Source organism: Charadrius vociferus, unplaced genomic scaffold (assembly GCF_000708025.1).
Source record: "Charadrius vociferus isolate BGI_N301 unplaced genomic scaffold, ASM70802v2 scaffold325, whole genome shotgun sequence".
Lineage (NCBI taxonomy): Eukaryota > Metazoa > Chordata > Aves > Charadriiformes > Charadriidae > Charadrius > Charadrius vociferus.
The window spans coordinates 2,678,076-2,701,189 of record NW_009648526.1 but is presented as its reverse complement, the minus strand read 5'-3'; the positions used below and the strand labels follow the sequence as shown (position 1 = coordinate 2,701,189).

General features: G+C 35.8%; 1 protein-coding gene across 1 annotated transcript in view; it reads left to right on the top strand.

The window, feature by feature from the left end:
- Window positions 1-22,423, top strand: part of ZNF280D (zinc finger protein 280D) — a 45,361-nt gene extending 22,938 nt beyond the window's left edge. The window contains 8 exon segments of the mRNA XM_009885735.1: window positions 1,279-1,520; window positions 2,705-2,845; window positions 4,545-4,607; window positions 5,202-5,320; window positions 5,504-5,540; window positions 13,824-13,869; window positions 16,421-16,476; window positions 21,787-22,423. Coding sequence (XP_009884037.1) covers window positions 1,279-1,520; window positions 2,705-2,845; window positions 4,545-4,607; window positions 5,202-5,320; window positions 5,504-5,540; window positions 13,824-13,869; window positions 16,421-16,476; window positions 21,787-22,423 — 1,341 coding nt within the window.
- Window positions 22,424-23,114: the final 691 nt, after the last annotated feature.

The following is a 23,114-nucleotide window of genomic DNA, read 5'->3' as shown; positions in this document are numbered from 1 at the left end:
TTGGTTAATTTTCCCCCTCCCATTTATCCTTTCTCGTGCTAGGAGAAAAGGAGATGGTCTGGGTGTTGGTCTGAGGGGTCTGAATAATTTCTTGTGAAAGATTTTTCAACCTGTGGAAGGTGGTGGCAAAAAATAACATTGGATGCAAGACCTACTTCTTCATAGACAATATGTGTTTAAAACTGAGTTCACCAGGACTTTTTTAGCTCTGGCATTGGAGGGGGCGGGGGGGGGAACAACACAATTTTCTGGTAAGTGTTTTATGAAGTAAACTTGGGTCCTCTCAGAACACTTCAAATCATTCTTCCATTTCTCAAGAAGGAACCACCTAGACTAGGATTTTCCTGCAGATTTCAAGACTTTTTCCTGCAGTTTGTTAATGAAATGTGAAGATATGTCTTTTCCGTTGAAAGGAAGGAAAAAAAAAATATTTTGATCAGCTCTCAGCAGTTCATTTGCTGTAGAATCAGGAAGGGAAAATGACTGAAGGTGATGTTGATTACGTTTCTTGGCAGAATGTAAAGCACTGATTCTCAATTCTGTGATAATACCCCTAAAGATTTCAGGGTCTTCATGACCTAATAAAACCTTAGATTATGTTAAAATGTTGGTGTTAGTAGCCCTTGACAGGGTGTAGATGATGAGACTGAAGAGCTTGGAACCAAGTTTAGAAGATGAGGTGCTTCTAAACTATGAGTATGGACAAGAAGTATAATTAGGAGTCATGCTGCAAGTGAAAACTGGAGAGCCAAATTTAAGGGCAAGGCAATGGAGTTCAGGAATGCTGGATGAGAGGTCAGAAACAAGAATGAGTTCTTGGGGGACTATGATGAGGAGCAAAAATACCTGAAGGAAGTAGATAGTCTAATCACGAGGCAACAAGATACAGAGCTTTGTTAAATCCAGGCAGTGGTTGGATTGTTTGATATTCTTCTTAGTAGGGCTAATTGGCCTGAACTTTGTTTCTTTTCCACAGGTACCTTTTTTTTTTTTTGTTCTAAGAAAGCACAATGTAGCCAGTTGCAGGTCTGAAAAGATCAGCATGTTTTGTCATTGCTAACTATTTCCACCAAAACGAGAGCTTTTTAAACATCTGATAGACTATTGAGGTTAGGTTTACTCTGTTCAACAGTATTTGATATTTTTCAAAGCAGTCTTTACTGAGGAGTGTTTCTTATGCTATGATTTTTGTCCTAAAGTGGTTTAAACTTTGGGACAAATAGAAATGGGAACTTAGCTTAAATCAAAATAGAAAAAATTTTTATTTCATACTTGTAGGTGACTATTCGAGCATCTGTTGGATCTCTTCAGTCAGGATCATCGGCTACATCTTTTGTTAGTACAAGCACGTCCACGTTTCAGTTATCACCTAAAGCTAAAAATACAACCACTAAAAATCATAAATCTAATACAAATAAGTCAAAGGCAAAATCAAAACCAGCTACATCGAAGAGGCAAAATGCATGGACCAACAGCAAAAAAAAAAAAGAAATTACAAATACAGCATTGCATAATCTAAGGTAAAATAATAGCATTAAAAATATCTTTAAGTATACTTTGAATATAAATAACTGATCGTTTAATTATCTTTTGATAATTTCTAGTACTGCAATACATGAGATTTAACACTTCCATTTTGCAGAAAGAGCAGCTGCATAGACTTTCTACATACTGGTAGTGTGATTATAATTCTGAATATTCATTCACCAGTTTTGTTGGTGGTAGACTCCTTTATGATAGAAGAACAGATGTTATGGAAACTCTTCTGTTCTAAATTTAGAATTTTTCTCTGCACAGAGCCACAGACTCTTGAAATACTGACTCATTAGGCAGATGTATGTTTAAAAGTGACCTATGGAGGGGAATACATCAGCCTGGGTGATCTTTGCAAATTTTCTTATGGAGGGAAAAGTATTTTCCTCCCTCAATTTTTTAAGGGTTTTATTTGAACCTGTTATTCAAAAGGCTAAGTCTTGTCTCTCTTAGGAGATACCTTAATTTGGGGAGCTAGCAAAAAAAACAAATCAAGAAAGTAAAAGCAAGCTGTTGAGAGAATGGCATCCTTATATTGACGATTTACTGGGTTTTGCTATCCTTGTATTAGTAATTGGTGTTCTGTGGACTAGTACGTAATTTCCTTGGCTGAGTTAGCATTCTCTTTGTCTAAGATTGCAGATGTCTCCCTTCTAATAAGGTGCTAACACTTACAGAGTGCGCACAGAGACATCCGATAATGGCCAGCCAAACTGGAGAAGAGCAGGATTACATTCTTGCTTTGTAGATATTTCAGAGCTTTTGGGAAATATCAGGGGTGACAGGAAAACCAAAAGCTTTTTCTGTGCATCGTGGTGGATGAACCATTTCTTTGAAATCCATCTCAACTACATAGAGATAATAGCAGCAGCTGAAGTTGGAGGTTCTCATCTACTGCAGTATCTTGTTCCCAGGAGTGGCCAATAACAGGTGCTTACATTGATTTTTAACTTTTTTATCGAGGTCATAATGACAATGTAATTCAAGAAGAAACAAAGTTGTCTTCATGTGTGCTAACATAATAAGTATTTAACTGGTACATTTTTAAGTTCCTCGTTTTTTTTCCCTAATGTAAGCAAGATTGCTACTGACTTAAAAGCAAAAAGTTTGAAATAGTTATCTCATCTTAAAGTGTTGATATTAACTATTAACTTTTTCATATTACTGTTAGGTATCGTTTGGGAGCTCACAAATGCATTGAGTGTTACTCGGAAATAAAAGATTTTGCAAGCCATTTTCCTGCTTATGTCCACTGTAGCTTATGCAGATATAATACTAGCTGTAGCAAAGCCTATGTGAATCACATGATGAGGTAAGAACTCTTCAAAATTTTTATTCAGTTATCAAATGCTTCCTAAATTCATATAAGCTGTGTTAAGTATTTCTGTTAGCTGAATTTTGAACTGGGTCGTAGGACTGGCAGGGAAATGTGTAAGGTTGGATTTTTACTTTATACTGAGGGCCTAAACCCCGTGTTCTTGTTTTGCCTTAAAAATCCAGTGGTTCAGGCAGTGTTCTGTCTTTGCTTCAGAGTTTCTATGAGATCTTCCATAATAATTTCAGCCAGATTTAACAAATAATGACTAACTGTTGCGTGTTCTCTGGGTTTCACATCAAATACCTCATCTGATTTATTTTTTAAGTGCTGAATTCATGCAGCCACAGCTATTGCTAATGAAATCTGTCCTCAGAATACCATGTAAAGGATGTCTCAAATAGCATAGAGAAGTGGGTACTTTTTCTTACACTTCTTCTGGTCAACTGTAAAAATAACATCTCATTTTGCAGGAGGTTTGTCACTGATTGTGGGGCAGTGCAGGGTATTAGTGATGACAGCTGTAAAAAAGCCTGTTAGAAAACAAACGCATTAGTTTTCAGAGCAATAGAATTGTACTATGCCATAATGAGACACAGATCACGTAGCAGTGACAGTAAAACAAAATTTTTGAAACCTACTTGTTAATCCTGTGCCCTGAACAAGCCAAATGTATTATGGAAAAGTACAGAATGCAGTTGTCTTCTTAAATACATGTATGTACAAAATGCCTTGGCATTTTTGAATGCTAGAATTCTTGAATTTATCACCCAAGTCTTTAAGAGTTTTTGTATGTATTTTATATGTTGACCTATTCATATAAATTTTAGTGCTGTCGTAAGTCCTAGGCTGAAATCATTTACATGCTTTTATGCATATAACCTATTGCTTGCATGCTTAAAAAATAGTAAAAATTAATGTACTTCATTCTGATTGTACAAGAGGAAGTTTACTCCAGAAGGTGAGAGGGGAATCTGAGGTAAACAGTTCCTACTGTTGCCCACGTTCCGGGTGTTGAAAAGTTCAACCATTTAGTAAAATAGCTCCTTTTTTGTCCTTTGTCTCCTTGATGCACTAATGCTCTCCATACTTTGACCCCTTGCAGCACCTATCAACACCTTTTTTGGTGAGTGTAAGGAACAAGGGATGGTGAGGAGGAAGGCTGTTAGAGGCAGGGTGTTTCTGCAGTAGCAGCCCTTGTACCCCGCTGCTCGCTTTTTGTTTCATGTGGGAGTACAGTGTTGGCACATACCTAACCTGCATATAAGATAACTTACAGGTTGTCTGAGAATATGATTTATCTCATTTAAAGCCATCTCTTTAGGAAGCCTGAGTTCAGCAAAGCTTCACTTCCTTTGTGGAGCACTGTAGAGCTACAGCCGTGGTGCATCAAGAGCTAAACTGCTGATGGAAGCAACGTAACTCTCTTCTTGCAGGCCTGTGCTGTCAAAGTTAAGCCTTCTCCCTCCCAAACTAGTTACTTACAAGAGAGCCAGTGTTTTAAACTAGAGCTGAGATTCACAAGCCTGTAAGCGTTCAGCAACTTAATGTTTTAGAATAATGCAGGTCAGTAATTGAGCCTTCTATTTTCATGCCTTGTCATAAGCAAACTGCAGTACCATGTACAGTGTAGGGGATATGTGGAGCAATGTACTCAAGAAAACCAGTCTAAGTGGTAATGTTTTCTTATATCTAGTTTTCACAGTGCTCGTCCAAGTAAAAGATTTTGGATCTATAAGAAGCATTCAGAAGAGCTACGGTAATTCAGCTTTTTTCAGTTACAGATCGTTATGTTTTTACTTGCTGATAGTCAACTGATTAGTTAAATGAGATTAGGGCCTCTTGAATTTCTAGGCTTCCACAATTTAGAAAGAGCAGGGAAACAAAAACATTAGCTCTTCCACTAGCAGTGTTCTCTTCAGTGACAAATATTTGTTATTTGGCAACATTTATTACTTTCTTTTTTTAACCCTGAGCAGTTTTTAAAAGTATTTCTATTTCTTTATTTTCCAATTATTCGTAATGTGCAAAATGGGGGGTGGGGAGGGAAATAAAAACCAAATGAACGACCAAAACTGAGAAACTCATGCTTTACAGATAAATTTCTGTCTAAAGTGGTGTTCTTTGTATTACACCCAGCATGGAGATGCCCTGGTCATTGACTGGGATTTCCAGGTGCTAGCTACAGTATAAATAATATGTATAGGTAATATGTTTTTGTGAGTCATCTCATCTGAATTTGCAGGAAACTTTGTTTTTTTATATATATAGTCTATCCAGTTGCTGTAAGTTAAGAAAACTGCTATCATAACCATGTTGTATTTATACCTCCTTATTACTTTCTCTTCTCTAGGGGTGTGACTGTAGTATGTCTTAACTGTGATTTCCTGACTGATGTTTCTGGCTTAGATAGCATGGCCACACATCTGAGTGAAAGCCACACTCATACTTGTCAAGTTATAATAGAGAAAGGTGAGTACATATAGTGTCTTTTTTTATATATAGTATGCATATATAAATACTTACATGTGGATATCTCTGTGTTATTGCAGTCTTTCTTCAGTTGCATTATCATTATTTCTGTGTACTTGGATTTGGAAGTGTATTTCCACGTTTTTAAATATTTTTAATTAAATCCTTTATTTTTATTTTCAGTTTCTGTAGATATCCCAACTGCTGAACGAGTATCTGAGTAAGTTTTGTTTTACTGCTCAATGTTTATTAGTTTAGTGACAGATGGCCAAAATTTGCACTTTGAACTTGGGTTTCTTTTGAATTACATGAAATTGGAAATGGATGGATGAACATAGACCATTGCTTTACTAGTCCTTTTTGCTCTTACCACATCCGCAATTACAAGAACAGGAGATAAAATGTTTACCTACTCTAGCCAAAATCAAAACCAGGTTTTTGTTCAGTTTGGCCAAAGAGACATAAATAATTCTTGTGGCATTAGAACTTCTCAGTCCTGACTTTTAAGTCTTAGACACAGTGAGACTGTTACGTCAACTTGCTTTTCATACTAGCTTTATTAAATGAGTGCTTGATGTTCTTTACATAATATTAATATGATTTTTTTTAAATGTTACCTTTATTGAAGTAGGATAAATTCAGTCTTAATCTCTTATAAATATTTAAACATTATTTTCAAAATTGTTATTTATATGACAAAGGTATACTGGTTTGTATTAACTATTTAGTTCTGACTGTCAAAGAAAAATTAATATGGGGATTTTGGCTTTCAGATTTTTTAAGGATTTGAAAAAGAATCTGCAGTATTGTGGAGTTTGTGTTGCAAGGTTTGCTTGGGTTTTTTTTTAACCTTAGAAGAATCAGACATGCCAAGCCATCCCCGATTATCCTGGAACAGTACCTGAGGCTTTACAGTGTAGCTTGTGAGCCTACTTCTGCCTTAATTGACAATTCAGAGGTGTGTCAGTTGAATCAAACATTTGAGTTCTCTCTAAACCATTTCAGAACACAGAAACAAAAATGTCAATTAGACTGCAAAGAAAGATATTTTAAAAGATGGAAGAAAATAGTTTAACCCTGGTTTAACAACAAGGTGTCATTGAGTCCATCTAGCCTGTAGCAGGATTCTAAAAGGGATTACATATTCTCAAGCATGATGAGAATTCTTCCAAAAGAGTGAGAGGTTCTTAAGCCTCTAAGAATAAATCAGCCTTCACTGAGTGGTGGAAATATCCCCAGTAGGTTTCATAACTATTAAAAATTTTCCTTCTTAGTTTCCGGAAGGTAGCAAGTAGGAGGGGATACTGGAGTAATCTGTCATCTGATGCAAACATGGACGTACTTATCTTGGGCTATGAGTAATAGTAGAGCAAAATATTTGCTATAAACTTCAGACCTTTACTAGTAACTGTTTAGAATGCGATGCAGTTGAATAAAACTGGTGGTCTGATGGGATGACTAATAGACATCCATTAAAGAGAAATGAAGATATTCTGGCAGGAATGAGCAGGGGAAGGAAGTTAATTTGGGAAAGCATTCCAAAAAGCAATTTGAAAAATGAAATTTCTGATTTTGGAACACAGAATATTGAAATTGGACAAAACACTGGGAAGAGCCATTTAGGCAGGTGAGCTATATTGCCTTCACTAATCCAGGGTAGCTTGTGTCCTTTAACAGTTTAGATTTCAGTGAAACTCAAACTATGGAAAAATAAGTGTTGAGCTGTGATAAAACCTTAGCTTCTCTACTTGGAGCTCGCGTTAGGTGTTGGGAATTAGTACTTGCTGAACTATATGTAAGGAAAGGTTATAGATGTATTGAATGGTAGGGAAATTAAGAGTTGTGGCAGGCTGTTTTCAGTACTGCACAAGGATCTTGCTGTCTTGAATATATTAGAGATGTCACATGAAAATATTTAAGAATGTTGGATTTACAAAGTATATATTACTCAGAAACAGATGGGTGAGTACTGAAAAGATTTGAAGTAGAGTCAAGAATATGTGCAGGTTTGTTTCTGCAAGCTGTTGGATTAGGACATTAGATAGCCATTATTTGTGAGAGCTCTGATGTTGGCATAAGATTAGTTACTGGTACTACATAAGGTGATATAATCTGTGGTGGTGCTTTTTGAAACTGTCATGCTCATAGACTTCATTAATTTTAGGAAATCTTGTCCTGGTCCGTATACTAATTCTCTGATACTTTGGACAAGACTAGATCACTGCTAAACCTAAGAGCATGAGTATGCCCGTGTAGCAGATTTTTTTTTTTCATTATTTGTACTACAGGGTACAAAAAAATGTTCATCTTTTTGTGGGATGGTTCTTTAGGCTACTCTGTGGTTTGCTTTGGAAGAAGAACAACTTGCAGACAATATTCATAACTTGCTGTGTAGTTTCTCAGTGATCTATGAATGTTTCTTGCCATTCTTTGACCTATAATTCAATGAGGTAGACTTGTTTATAGGGCTCTTAAGAATCACTTCATCGTCAGAAACAACGACTCACAGTTATAATCTTGAATGCTTTGGGATCTTCTTTTGCGTCTCTCGGGTGGTATCTTTTGGTATCTTTTATTAAATATCAGACTGTCTCTATGTGTTGTAAAAGTCATCTTTATTGCTAATGACCAGACATATTCTATAGGCTCTGTGTAGCGTTGATGAGACTGTCTTTGGGCCAGAATCCTGCTGTTAGTAATACAGATAACCTAGCTGGAGATGTTCCAGTAGGAATTGCTTTTTAAATTGTTACTCTACATTAAATTTGCCTTGTTTTAGGGATCGACCTTGTGCTGAGGGAATAAAGCTTAAGAACTATGCCAGTACTCTTCTAATGCTCAACTCTCTGCTTTGCGCAACAATTAACTTATTTTTTAAATGAACTGACAGCAGACATTTTTGTTGCAGGGGAGTTGAAAGTGAGCAGGTATCCTATACTGCCTTGGCTCACTGATACATCATTGTGGACCAGAAAATTGAACCCAGTCCAGCTTGGGATTATTTTGGTATGTAAGCGAACAAAGATCTGACCAGACCTTTTCCTTTTTCTTCATACATTGAAGCTGTGGTATTCTCTTCTTGCATCTTTTAGGCAGCAGGTCTGGTCTTTTCTCCCAGTACTGTAGTCTGGCAAAGGCCCTTCTGTGATAATGTTCTCTGCTTTGCAGCATTGACTTGCAGCTTTTTGGGGGCTATACTCCTTTGAAGAGAGGCTTACTAGGAGTTTCACTTGTGTGATGCGGTGTTTCTTTGCTGCTCATTTGCAGTGTTTCTTTGCTGCTCAAGTCTATTGATATCATCCCAAGCTAGAGTAGTGTATAAATGATAACATATGTATTGACATCAAAGCCCATTTTGTTCTGAACTTGATCTAGCTTCTGAAACTAAAGGGCTTTGTCATTCTCCTTGGGTGTTCACTAAAACATAAAAATCCCGATCTATTTAATATTCAAGTAAGTTGCAATTTTGTCTGCCAATGACTTTACAGTATATAGTGGCAAAATATGCTTTGAATGACTTCTGTCGCATGTAACTGCATAAACTGAATCTCGGCCAAAGGAATTTATTAGCTGCTTTGCTCTGGTAGCTAAGCTTCTTTTTGTTCCGAAAAACTGTAGGAGGAAAGCATGTGATGGAAGCAGATACACTTACTGAGCCTTGATTCTGAGGGTGGAGCAGCCACAGTTCATTCACACCTTGTTCTTTTGGTATCATCCCTCATCTTCAAGGATCCTCTACTCAAGCTGCTGAGACATCTGCTGCTTTTAATTTCACTGCTTCCGACTTCATCTTTAGTTCTAGATTATCTATGGCAAGTTTATCCATCAACAGGTCTGGATATATGATGAGCTTTCCTTTTGTCATGGTAAACATCTAGTGTTCCTCCAAACTCAACCCCTTGCTTACAGTGGATACGTGTCTTGGTTGAATTTCTAATTTACTAGCTTCCAAACAACCTAATGGATGGAGCTAATCTTACTCTGAGATCAGTCACTGTTATAACCTCTTAAGTTATAAGCGATTATTTCTGATGAATGCAAGCTGTTCTTGATTTGCAGCACTTCTTCTTTCTGCGTAATCAAATTCTGAGATTAATCCATTTTTACCAGTATTTTTGTCCTCTTCACTTTCAGTATTCAAACAGTAACAGTTTTGGTGCTAGTAAGCTTCTGCAGCCACTGTGGTATTGCTAATAATAGCAAGGATCCTGTCATCCATTGTCTCTTACGCATATTTTGTGATTGAGCATCTGCACGCTTACTCAGTACTCTGAAGTCTCGTTGTCCTTTTTGCTACTTTTTTTTTTTCTTCTGACAGAAGCTATGTTCCATCTTGAATGCTGCTGTTCACCTTCAAGCATCGGTTACCTACTACAGGCTTTTCTTGCAGGACTTATTTCTGTTTTGACACAGCAGCATTCAAAAAAGCATAGTGGGTTTGTGTTTTCATTGTGAACATGCTGTTGCATTTCAGAGGAAGTTGAATCTGTGATATTTCACTTTCATTCAGGTTTACAGCAACAACAAAACTGGAATAGGATTGCAGATTTTCGCGGCTTTCAGAAACGTTCTCTAAGAATTTCCCAGAAATTACACTAGATTGACACTTTGATTTGAAGTTATGTGAATAACAACACTTTTGAATGCTCATTTGGAATATTATCATTTGGTTCTTTTACAGCTTTGCTACAGAAATTTTTTTAAGTTTCAGACTTACAAGTGTTTTAACTGCAAGCTACATTCAGATTTGCCAGCTTTGTGTAAATAGTTCATGTAGAAACTATTGACAACGTGGCATCCTGTTTCCATTTGTGTGAGGATCTCAGAAAAGTTACTCATGTGGAAAACTCATAACATAAAACCAGTACTAAACCATGCATGTAAACCTTCCTGACTCGATATTAAATATATTTGATGGTCCTGGCAACTACCAAGTTACATGAATAATGCAACTTATTAGACGACATCTGCAAGGACCGAGCATGAATATGCATGGTACAACCAGTTTGGCTTATGGTCAAAGAATTAAGATTTCATTTGTGTGTACCTTAACCTGTCTCTCTTTCGATATTTTTAGGACATTGAGTGTCACTGCATTGTAGGCTCTTAAAAGACATGTAGTTGCAGGGCAACCTTGCTTGATTAGGAAATTCTGTATTACCTTTGTTTTGAAAGTCTTTCTGACAAGAAAGTAAATGTTTCTGTTATTCTGTTGAATGTTTGTAGCTGCAGCTTTGTGTGTAATAACACTTTGCTTACTCATGATAATAATAGCTATTATGTAGCTGTCTTCATATCTAGCCCCATTTCACAGGTGAGAAACTGGAGACAGTGTCAAGTAACATGAATGTCACCATCTTTCCTTTCCCATTCACTCGTTAACAATGTAAAATACCATAGTGTAGAAGCAGTTTTTTCTTCTCTCCAACTGTGCATTCACATGTACCTTCCCAGTAAATGCTCATACAATCAGGTATTTGTGGGAGAATTGTGCTTTATGAATTATTGACTCAGAGTTATATTTTTTCAAAATGGGGAATTCCTGCTAAAAGCGTGAGTTCTTAAAAGAAAACAAACAAACAAAAAACCCAAACAAACAAACTCAAAGACGTTTCAATTCTTTTGGTTGTAAAATAGATTTATATTCTTAATGCTGGGTGTGGTTCAGTTGAGTGGCTGGGAGGTACCTTGAACTACTTAAATAACAAAGTTTGTTTCTAGAAATTCTTGAAGCTACAGTCCTAGAAAAGGTTACTTTTGGTTAGGGGTGGTCAAAAAAGGGATGTTTGGCAAAAGATTCTAGCTGAGTTTCAGTACTTCTTACCCAAAGAAGCTGTGGGAGTAACTCTTTGGTTGTAAGGAAACAGATCGCTGGGAAGACAGTTGCTCATGATTTTGAGCTCTGTGTGTGTGCAAATATACATAATTTTATTATGTTAGAGCAGGGGAAGCAGTGAGACTGTATGAATTTCAGCAATGAGAATACCCCCATCCATGCTTGGACTGTGCATTTTAGAGTCTACTTGTTTCACTGACACCAGATGTCTTCCATTAGTCCTCATGTGACTCCTCATGTATCAAAGTTTCAGATCAATCTGAATTTAGACTTTAAAGTGTCAAATGTTCTTACTTTCCTGGCTTTTATTCAGAGTCTCTTTTGGTTTTATGGCCAATCCATTCTGTTGAGTATCTCAATCAAGCTGAAGTCTTGTCCTCAGCTGTTACATTTTGAGGGCATTTTTCTTAAGAGATTGACAATTAAGGGGCGTTTTTTTCATTGTTCTTAACTAGAATTTTATTTTTCTGTAGACTAAAGCATCTTTGGAGAGTTCTAGAGAAGTTTCAAAATTGCTTGAAACTGTGGACCAGCAGGCTATACTTACTCGAGATGATCACAATCTTTGGTTTATGTTCATAATGTTCTTTCTAGAAGCACTGTAGCTACACAGATGTAAGAAAGTTGTTGCTGTTTGAGAAGTATGGGATTTAAGATCTCTGATATCATAAAAGTGTTAGGAACATCACAAGGTGATAGTCTTCTGTGGTTTAGTATCCGTATATGAAACTTCTGCTAATTACAAATTAGAAGGAACTACTTTCTAAAACCTATTCCTAAACAGAATTAAGGTTGATAATGTGGTTTACCTTAGATTCCTGACATATATTAACAAAGATGTGGTTATAATAAAACATTATAAACCCTGTTCACTTCCAAACCAGTGTAAACTGGCCAGTTTGAATCTGTTTTCTAAACAATAAAACATGACCACAGAAATCATATTAGAATGTGATAATGTAAAATGTTTATAATGTATTTAAAACCATCTACAGATACTGGATCCAATTCATACTCATTTATTTTGGTGGCAAAACTTACATTTATTCAGATAGGAAGAACAGTATGTTTTGCCCTTGGGTATACAATATCTGATTTATTTGTGTTTAAGTTCTGCTCTTTCAAAAGTGACTGTTCTTAGACAAATTACTATTTCCAACATCTTTAAGTTCTTGCATAGAAATCATTAAAGCAGTGAAGCTAAGCTAAATATTTGGTGTTGCAGTATCTTTTACTGGTGTTGCTACTCATGACTAAATACTTCAGAGCATTTCAAGTCCCTGACCCAAAAAATGTATTGTCATTTGATTCACCCTGATCATCTTTCTTACTGTTAATTAGACGAGCATTGTTACAGTGCTACCACAGCAAAGTTATTGTAAAACAATCCTTTTTTTTGTAGTTATTTTTGCCATCTTTTATTGCAAATGAAGATGTAATAATTAAAATACTTACAAATAGTTGTTTATACTAGAGTCAAGTTGTCGATTACCTATTAGAACATTAGTGTTAGAAGGTGTTCATGGTGTGCTGGAAGCATGTGCTAAAATTCTTTAAAAGGTCTGGTTTTAGCACTGCTTTCTTGGATTAAATTAGGAAAATACATGTGGTAGATATCGATCGAATATTAGTATACATTTTTCATAAAATTAAAGTTGATAAAGCTGTTTCTTCTGTCAAGTATTTTGTACCTTGTAGGTAGCATTAAGACTCGCTGAGGTTGTGAATCGTATAATACGTGATTAATAACATTCTTTAAAGGTAACGGGCTGCACCACACTTCAGCAGATTAAATTTGCCTTTAATGCAGCATCAACAAAGAAGATACAGGCATAAGCAATTCTGAGGGGTTTGTTCAGTTTTTCTTTTTTTTATAGGAAACCCTTGAAAGGTGAGATTTTATATTAGAACTGATGACTTAAAGTTTTGTAGGAGACATACTTCTTGCTATCTCTGCGATAGCGTTTTCTTATATAAACACAGAAAATCAATTTTAGTGATGTTGTGATAAGCTGTTTAATTAATGTGGTTTTAAAAGTCAATGAATTTAAATAATTTATAGCTCATCTCATGTATAGACTGTGCAATGAAGGTATTTTGAGGGAAGTATCTCCTCCAAATAGTAGTTAGGGGTCAGCTGCCGTGTTTTACAGTTGCCCTGACGTAAACCACAGCTGCGTTCTGGGTACTTGGGTTATGGTAGACTGATGTTTGCAGAATGTTTTTGCTGAATCATAATTTAGCTTTATGCACTTTTAAAAAGTCCATTTCAGCAAATTTATCGTTTCAGATCTTAAATACTTCAGGCATGGTTTAAAAGGCCTTTATGGTGAAGAGATTATTCCTCATCTAGAATTGCAGTAAGCACTAGAATAAAAGTATTGCTGACCATCTTAAGGCTGTTGCTTCCTGGTTTTCATGAGATAACTGGAACAGGTTACATGAAACAAGTTTACCTCATAATTTCTGTGTACCAGATAAAACACTTTAAAACTCTGAAATGTTCTTCTGGAGTTCTGAAGTACGTTTAAGCTCAAAATAAGTATCAACTTAAAAAATTTATTTCAGATTACCAAGTTGCTTTCTTAGTGTAAGTATCTTCATCCTTATCTCTATTTTAACCATACAGTATGCTAAAACATTGAATCTTAATTCATTATCCACTAGGTTAAAGACCGAAATCTCCATTAGAGAGAGAGAAGCTAAGTTGGAGGTAATGTTTTTTCTTTTCTCCGCACAGTCTAACAATATCTCTGAACCTCATAACTTGTTTGAAGACCCAAGACAATTAATTCTTTTTTTAACTATACATATAGTACTGTGTCATGGTGTTCAGAAGATATGTGTAGTGCAAAAGTCTAGCTTTCTGTGTTTTCTGATGGAGGGACACTTTTAGCACGTCTACTACACCCAGAGATCGCCAGTTTGTGGTCAGTCCGTTCTGGTCAATTTGTATGCCGGGTTCCAATGAAGGAATAGTTTAGTTGCCTTATGTATCTTCATCTTCAGGGAACCCAGAAATTGACCTGAAATATAACCTGAGATCTGGGTAAATATTGACTCTGAACTGTACCTTTTGAGGTGTTTTTTTTATTTGTACTTTAAAGAGGAAAAGCTTTGGAAATGCCTCTTCAGGCCTGAATCTTCTTTTTTTTTTTTTGAGGCATATGTATATATTTTCCCCTGCTGCCTGCCTATCAGGAAGTTAAATGATACACAGTGCATTTTCTTACCTTTTTTCAAAGATAGCATCTTTGGATTGTAATTTTACAGATTTCTCTTCTGCAAGTTGTCTTTCTGTTGCCCTTCAAAAAGGGTAAACTGTTACAGAAATCCCAGCTGGTAAGAGAGTGGGAGAAATCCTCAGACCTAGTAAAGATCTTTTTTTCTTGTAACGCTGCCTACTTTTCAAAACGCAAAGGGGTTGGTGAGGTTTTTTTAACAGAAGCAGTGATTTTGTAGAAATATGACAAGACTGTTCATCTTCATTCAGCAGCGTTAAGCAAGATTCTCAAACATTCAAACATGCACAGTAAGACCTTTTCTTTGCATAGACTCCATTACCACTTCAGATGTGTTTTCTCTTAGTTTTTCTTTTTTTTTTTAATCACATACGGTGTTTCAGCATTATAGAAGGTGTGGAATTGCATTTTTTGCTCCACAAAATCGTGTTCCATAATACTGGCTTTCATTTAAAAAGGAAAACAAAAAATGCAATAACCCTGCCCCCAAGCCCAAACAAAACAAAACAAAAAACCCCAACCCAAACACCCTACCCCTTACAGCTGAAAAAGATGGAAAATACAGACAAAACAGGCTACTTTAGTGTTAGTTGTGTGAGCTTGTAGGACGTCTGAACCAGGACCTTTCAGAGAGTAAGCTGCTGTTCAGTGTGGTCTGGGCCATGTGGGAACCTCCGGTTGTTTTTTCCGAGGTGCCATGGAACGTCTGTTATTTTGCTGCAGCCTCCGTATTTCGCTCGATATTTTGGCTGTTTCTTGAAAGGTCAAATAGCAGGAGGTCAAAGGACAGACCCCTAGGGTGCTGAAGAACCAAAAATATAAATTGGATTAATTTGGGTTGTTTAAAAATCTAGCATTTAAAACTTGGAGAGGTAAGCCAGGAAATCTTCCTTTCCTGGTAGTTCCCAGAGGGAAATATGGTCAGCCAGGGCAGAGGAGGACGATGGATAGGGAAGGGGGTTCTGTAGTAGGAGATAGTGTAGTAACTTTAAGTTGGAAAGTGTTTCATAGCATGGGTCGTATTTGTATGGGTTTTGTATGACAGAATTATATATACTATAGCAAAGGGTATTTTAGAAGATAGAATAAGCTTAACTTTACCATACAATTTTAAAATACCTGCTGCATAATTTGGCCTCACTGAAACAAAATATACCATCTCTGTGAGGGGAAAAAAAAAATATTGTGCTAAAAGTATGTAACACTATTTACAAGTTTATATATTTAAGAGGTTGTGATACAAATAATCATTTAAAATGCTTGTCTTCATGTACAGGGTCCATTTCTATTTCAAAACCAAAATTAACTTATAGTTGTATTCAAAGAGGAAAAAAAAGTTTAACTTAGTTTTGTTACTTAGGCACTTAGAATTTCATAAATGGGAATAAGATTATAAGGGCGAGATGTTTCAAGAAGACTGGGGTGGCTGTTTCCAATTGGCAGTTTTCAGTCACTTCCTTGGTTACAGTTCTAAAAACGGGTGGGGAAAAAACCTGCCTTTGTTCATGTTTAAAGTTTAAAAAGATTTTCTATTGGTTAAGGTGTAATAGAGACTCAAGTTTCTTCTGTGACAAGCATGTAATAATATCTGTAGGACTGAAACACTGTGTAATGCTTAAAAAATATACTCACCTTGACTTTGTCTTTCTTGCTTTTCCTTTGCTTTTATTGTTTTGGGGTTTTTTGCTAGCAAAACGCAAGTTTAGTTGAGATATGGGTGTTTTTTTTTCCCCCCCTCCAAATAAAAATCTGCCCAGACTTAGTTTACATCCCGTTCAATTAGGTGTAATTGAAATTATTTATATGAAAAGGGCTACAAGAGTTGCTTTAAATTCTTGCTTTGTTTCTGGTTTCTTTTTTAAGTTGAAAGACTATTTGCAAACATCAGTACTAAGATCCATGCTCAATCTCTGCTATGTAGCAGATTTATGGGAATGTCAGTGTGAAATTATTTCTACAACTTTATATTGTAATCAGTTGCTCATGTATGTAAAATAAAAGAAATATCATTAATTATTACAGAAAATTTCAAGACCTAGTATATCTGAAGGAAAAACAGAAACACCAACTTTTAAAAGGTAAATACAATGATCAGCTGCATCTTGAAATCAGGTATATAAGATAACACATGCTGTGTTATTCCTCAGGTAATTTGGCAAAAGTATTTAATTAGTAATTTCATAATGTGTATTTTCTATGATGAATAATTTTGAATGGCAATCGTAATGTACTCAACAAGACATGTAGAATTTAGGTTCCAAGAGTCAAAACACATTCTTAGTAATTTTTAAAATGCAAATTAGTCAAGATTTGTAAGACATTAAATAAATTGTACAGATTGTTAAAAGAAGCATTTTTTATAATATTGCATATAAGTTAATGGTATTAATGGGGCAATTGGGAAACAACTTTAAAATACAATATAAAATGTTAATTCTTGGATATTCATTTAAGTTTTTGAAAACCTGTGTCATTTGTGGAATGAATACTCAACCAAATTTTTAGCGGAGCACATATGTGAAATTGCTGGGTAACTAACAATTATAGCTCTATACTTTAAAAGAATGCAAAATTGTAGAATCTTTTATGTCACACTAGGGAAACAATTGAAATCTTACACATTTCCTTTGGCGTGCATATTGTGGGCAGACGTATACTTCATATAATTCATCTAAATTATTACTCCAGATCCCACAGCTTTATTCCAGTTAGTGATCTTTCACAATTTTTGGTGTAAATTTCAACTTTAAAAGCTTAGTCAAAACATAATTGTAGTTATTTGTTATATATGCATTCATAGTGCCTTGAGGGAGAAAAAAAAAAAGCAAACTGCTTTGAGTCTCTCTGTAGGTTACTTTTCTTAGAAGAGGTTCTGTTTTTATCTCTTTATTCTAGTCATATGCAGTGTGGGCCAAATAATTTGAAATTTTACTTTCACTTAAAATGCTTGCTTAAGAATTGAGACTAAATGGTTCCAGTATTAGCAGCTAACTCTGTCTTTAAGCTACACATTAGTGAACAGTCACTGTAATTCTGATTGACTATGAGGTACTACTTTCCCCTATCTTTGTGTTTAAGTAGACAAAATAATTTTAATGTATAAATCTGTTCTGTGTTTGCTGTTAAAACTTTGTTTGATACTAATTTATGGGCTTCCAGACAGACATCTGGAGTATTGTAGCTCTAGCATCAGATATTCTCAGTCCTCCTCAAACACTTTTCTCTGTTATTAAGCCAAGGTAGTTATATTAGGGAGTAGTTAGTGCTGCAGGAGCAGATCAGTAGATGAAAGCAATCGATTCTGTGAATCCTGCATCTTCACTGCACTGTGGTTCGGAGGTATTATTTTAGACCAGATTTGTGTTCCCTGACAGAGTGCCCATACTGTGCACATATTCATAGCTGCGTGGAGCATCCATTGTTTGTTTGGTCTCTTGAGGACCGAGCTCCAGTAGGAGTTGGAGCACTTGTGGATCAGCGCTTCCAGTTCATTTTCCTCAAAAATAGATCTAGTTTGCATACACCAGGACTGCTCTGTAAACCAAACCAGTATGTGGGGAACAATCAAGGAATGTGCCTCAAAACCATGGTGGTGTTTCCCACCAAACTGGTAATGTAAATGCAGCTGTAATGCAGGTTTTGTTACCTGGAAGTACTTTTCCACAGACTGCAGGTGTGTTTGCACATACTTTGCAACTACTCTGTATGCAGATGTGTAAATGTCACTTGTTTATAGTTCTGTTCTGAAATTGTATAGTTTTTTCTTTCTTGCTGTAGAATTTTTCCCTGAATGATTTTTAAAATCTTAATACAAAAGACCAATATAAAATAATAAAATATTCTAAATCAAGTTAAGTAAATATGCTAGTAAAGAACAGCAAAAAATTTGAGGCAGTAGGATTTTAAAACAAAAAAATATTCAGAGCCTAGCTTCCCTCAGCCTCACTTGGCACCCAAATCTTACATTTTTCTATACAATGAGAAAAAGGGAAAAAAAAATCCCTTTAATTTCTAGGCTTCTGTGGCTTGGGTTGGGTGTACATTTGCATTGGGTAGACTCATATTTTGGATTCTAAGTCAGGTCTTATGCTACTCACTTAAAGTAGTCTTATTCTGAAACCTGACTTCATATAGACCACACGGCAGCTAGTTCATTAGCATAGCCATACTTGATGGTCTAGCAACGGTTGGTATCATGCTTTAGCAAATGGGTTCATTGTTTTCATTAAACAAAAGTCAGATTTTGCATTCTAACTGTTCACTGGAATTCTCCTTTCCATATAATATAGTTGTTATCATTCTCGCTTTTTCCAGCCTTTTTAATGCCTGAATTTTTAGGTTTTTTACACTGTAACCAGTGTTGCTTGCGCGTAGAGTAGTAAGGATACGTTTCATTCCTAATGTTGGATGGAAGGCTATTCTTTTTCAGTTACTGACTTACTAACAGAATGATTTCTTTAAATCCTATATGATTTTTCTTTTTATTGAGGGATTTTAGTGCATCACAATTGCTAGGTTTTGTTTATTCATCTGCAGTTCTCACTCAGCAGAGGTAAATTATTTAATTGGAGAACTGTTCTATCTAAATGAACTTACTGTTGTGCTTAGCTATCTAAAAGATCGCTGTTCTTGGTGGGTAGTTGTTTTTGTGATGGTGACTTGTGCAAAAACTTGTTCAATTTTATTTTTATACTCTGTTTTCTTGGTGTAAATGACTCACAGGAAGGTATGCTGATGAGAAACAGCATGTTTCTGCATGACAAATGAATATATAGAGATTTTTCTTTTCTTCCTCACTTCCTCTCCGCCCCTCCCTTCCTGTGTTTTGCCAAAAATGAGTGAGAATGAGAGGCTGGGTTTGGATGAAGCTGGGATTTTGCTTACTAGAAGGTGAGGGAGATTGTGATGGATTCCTTTGATAAGTTAAATGCAAATTTGTCCTTTGAAGAGTTTCTCCGTGTGAATCTTGAGAGTGTGTGTGTAGGTATATGTAATCCACCTGGGACTTCCAGTGCAGAAACACTCCTCTGTGTGTGCTAATGAGGCATTCGTCATCCCTTTATTTAAACCCTTTTTTTTGCATACCTGTGTTCAAAACTTCCCACATAAAGCATAATACTGTGCTTGTTAACTCTGCGACTACATCTCACCCTCAAGCTGCTTGTTGAAAAGTAGTAGCTAAAGGTCATGCACATACACTCTTCTGTAAAGAGTTGACTGGATTTTCATTTGAAACCAATTCTGAATATTTACTAGCATTTATATGGCTCTGTATAGCTTAAGTGTTCCTCTGGAATAGATGAGGTAATTAGGACCAGTTATGGCAAGACCAGTTATGTCAGCCGCAGCTGACGGGTGGTTCTGAGTTGTTGGCTTTTGTGCTGGAACTTAGTCTTGAGTTTTCCCTCAAATATTACCTTTTCCCCCACTCTTTTTCTAGAAGTTTGAGAGAGAGGAGCACAACTTGGATAGAAAATTTGTTTATATATTTGAGAATGTAATTCACCCATTTAAGGTTGTCCACTAAATGAAAAAAAACACATTTGTTTGGCACAAGTAGCAAATATAGGTTGTATTTTGGTGAAGAGGTTGGCCTATCTCTTGAGTTAATTCCTTGTTATGAATGAAAAATCAGTGCAACAGGATGAAAAGATTCTTATGACTACCTCAATGATCAGTAAGATTTCACCACTCAAGGACATCTCAGCAGTCTCTTATCCCTACTCAAAATATTCCTCTGACTTAAATTCAGAGTAGGAAAAGGAATATTCTTGCACTGTTTACTTAAGTGAAAGTAAAACTTGAAAACAGATTTCTGAATGTTTGTAGTATGGAGCACCTCTTCCAGAATAACCATTTTCTGTAGAACTCCTTATCATGTAGCGTATAGGCGAATCACACGAGTTGTTTTAAATTCCTGGATCAGTAGAACAATATGTCTAGACTTTCTGCTTGAAAATATATCATAAAACATAGTAGCAAGAAGTCGGTTATTCCTTTTAAGAGTCCTGGAACTGTCTGTTGCTTAGGTAATGTTAAAGGTGGTTTTACCCCAAAATTACTTCACAACATTTTTAAAAGTATTTGAAGAAATAAAGTACAAATGCATTTTGATTAATGAGATATTTGGTGATATTATCTCACATCTTTTGTCTGCATGTCACTGTTCAGAGACTATTTTCACTTTAAGTTTTAAATTTTAATGGTTAATTTGGGAGATTTATTTGCTCCTAATTTCACTTCCTATATAGAATTTATGTCTGAAATCAGACCAACTGTTGTTCTTCCATCTTGCCCCCTGTTTTATTCTGTCTGTCACCATCATCATTTTAGGTAATATGAGCTACTTCTCATTCTGAAAAGTTTTGAATGGGTTAGAAATTATAGTAAACTTTTACCAAATTTAAGTCTTTGGAGCAAAAAATTGAGCTCTGTCACTGAAAGGATGGGAGAAGCTGGTGTTCTTATAACAAAGGAAGAGAAATATTAGAAACTAGTATTTAGGATTTTGACTGTTGGAATGTGAAAATATGAGCAAATTGCATATAGCAATATGACCATGTTGTATTTTTGTGGGTACAGGTGGCATTTGAAGTATATACTTCAGTCTTTCTTTGGAGCATTCTGACAATTTTTTTTTCATGATCACCCTAAAGCACTGCATGCATGTGGCTTTATTCAAATAATACAAGGTTTAAACAATCAGTTTGTCTACAAAGTTTATACACTGTGTTTTAGATTTTATTATACAGTAAGATGGACATTTACTCGCAGAATTCAATAGTGATCTGTATTTCCTTTTCATAAACATATAGTTACACTCTGAAAAGGGGCTGAGAGTGCTACTTCACAGATTCACTTTTTCAGTGAATCCAAATTTGGAGTTGCTGAACTAAACTTTAGATTCGAGTTAGATTTCCAACTGTTAGCTTTTTTCTCGCTTTACTCTCATTAGTACTGCAGAGTCAATTTGATGGTATGAAGGTACAAACTGGCTGCTTTTTCTTGCACGTCATCAACAAAAGTTTCCAAGTAGTTGTATCTGCATCTGGGTCAAAGAGGCTCTGCAGGTAGAGGAACTAAACACTATTTTGGAAAATTCCATGTGTCACACAAAGGGGACAACTTAGCCTTCCTTTCTGAAGATGAAATGCAAGAACTAAAGAGTACTAACTGACTGCTAAATACAAAGCTGAGTTTCTAAATAGGTAAGAAAAATGCAGCTGTTAGTTAAATTCAGCCCATCTTGGCTATGAAAATTTGTGAGAAATATCATACAGGAAGTCTATAATACTGCTTTCTGAGTGTCTGCTGTCACTTTGCAGAGTACAGCTATGTGTTGCTTTATTTCATTTGTTATAAAAAGAACTTGTTTTATTTCTTTTCAGCAAACAAGAGCATGACTCTTCAGACAAAACAAAAGAATGCAATAGAAATCAAACTAAAAAAGTTGCATTGGTTGAAAAGAATGAAGAAAACTCATCATTTTCAACTACAGAAAACGTTCCTAGTTCGGAACTCCCTGACAACAGCTCAAAGAATCCTTTGCATGAGAAAGGAGCATGTTGTGATTCAGATAATAACAAACAATTAGTAGATGAGAAACAAAAATGTATTAATGATGAAAGTGAGTTGAAAAATTGCCAAAGCTCAGGTAGCGTTATCTTGAATGAGCAGACTAAAGTACATAGCTTGGATGAAACTACACTTTCAGCAATGAACGCAAGGGACTTAAAACTAACATTGGGTGAAGATGTTAGTTTTGAGCAGTTCTTGAGAAAAAGAGATGAACCTGAATCCGTTAGTTCAGACATTAGTGAACAAGGCAGTATTCATTTGGAGCCTTTGACTCCATCAGAGGTACTAGAGCACGAAGCTACTGAAATTCTTCAAAAAGGTAATGTTGCACCTTCATCGAAGAAAGCTGGACAGCTCTCTGAACAAACAGATGAGACTTCTAAAGAAAGCAGTCCCAACAGAATGGAAACAACTGTAAACAAGACAGACGAAAATGAAGCAAGCTGAAATTATGTTAATTGTATTGTTTGTTATAGACAGTGGTAAGAACACCATGGACCATTCCTGATGAGTGTGCTCATTGATGCTAGTTATTTAAAAATAAAAAGCGGGGGGGAGAGGGAGGAGAGAGAGACACTGAAGGGAAGTTTTGCATATGAAGATGGCATGTATTGTGTATATACAACTGAATTAACTAAATTTGCAAATGGTAACACGTTCAAATATATCTTCCTGTCCTTTGGATTTGATATATCTTACTAGGCTGACATTTGAAAGGAGGAATAAATTCTAATTTTTATAGTTTACTAGCCCAGGATAAGGTGATTTGTTTGCCAATAAAATATTTTTTTAAGTCCCTCAGTGTGAATATCATTAAACAGTGGAGTTCAGTATGAATTCACTTTTGATGCTGAAATGGAGCACACTTGTAATGATGGTTATTGGTCTGCTGATAATCTGGGTAAACATAACCCTTTGGACTTGGTGTCACATTCCTGTCTTGAAAAGCATGTAAACAGAGTTATATGAATCTATGCACCTCTGTACAGGTGTAATCCTGCCAGGCTGTAAGCTTACCTTAATAAACTTTCAGTGAAAGTGGAATTATTACAATAAAAATATATATTTGTGGGGTTTTCAGTGTGCAGACTGTGCAGAAATACCGAACATAACTGTATCAAGTAGAACTTACTGCTGA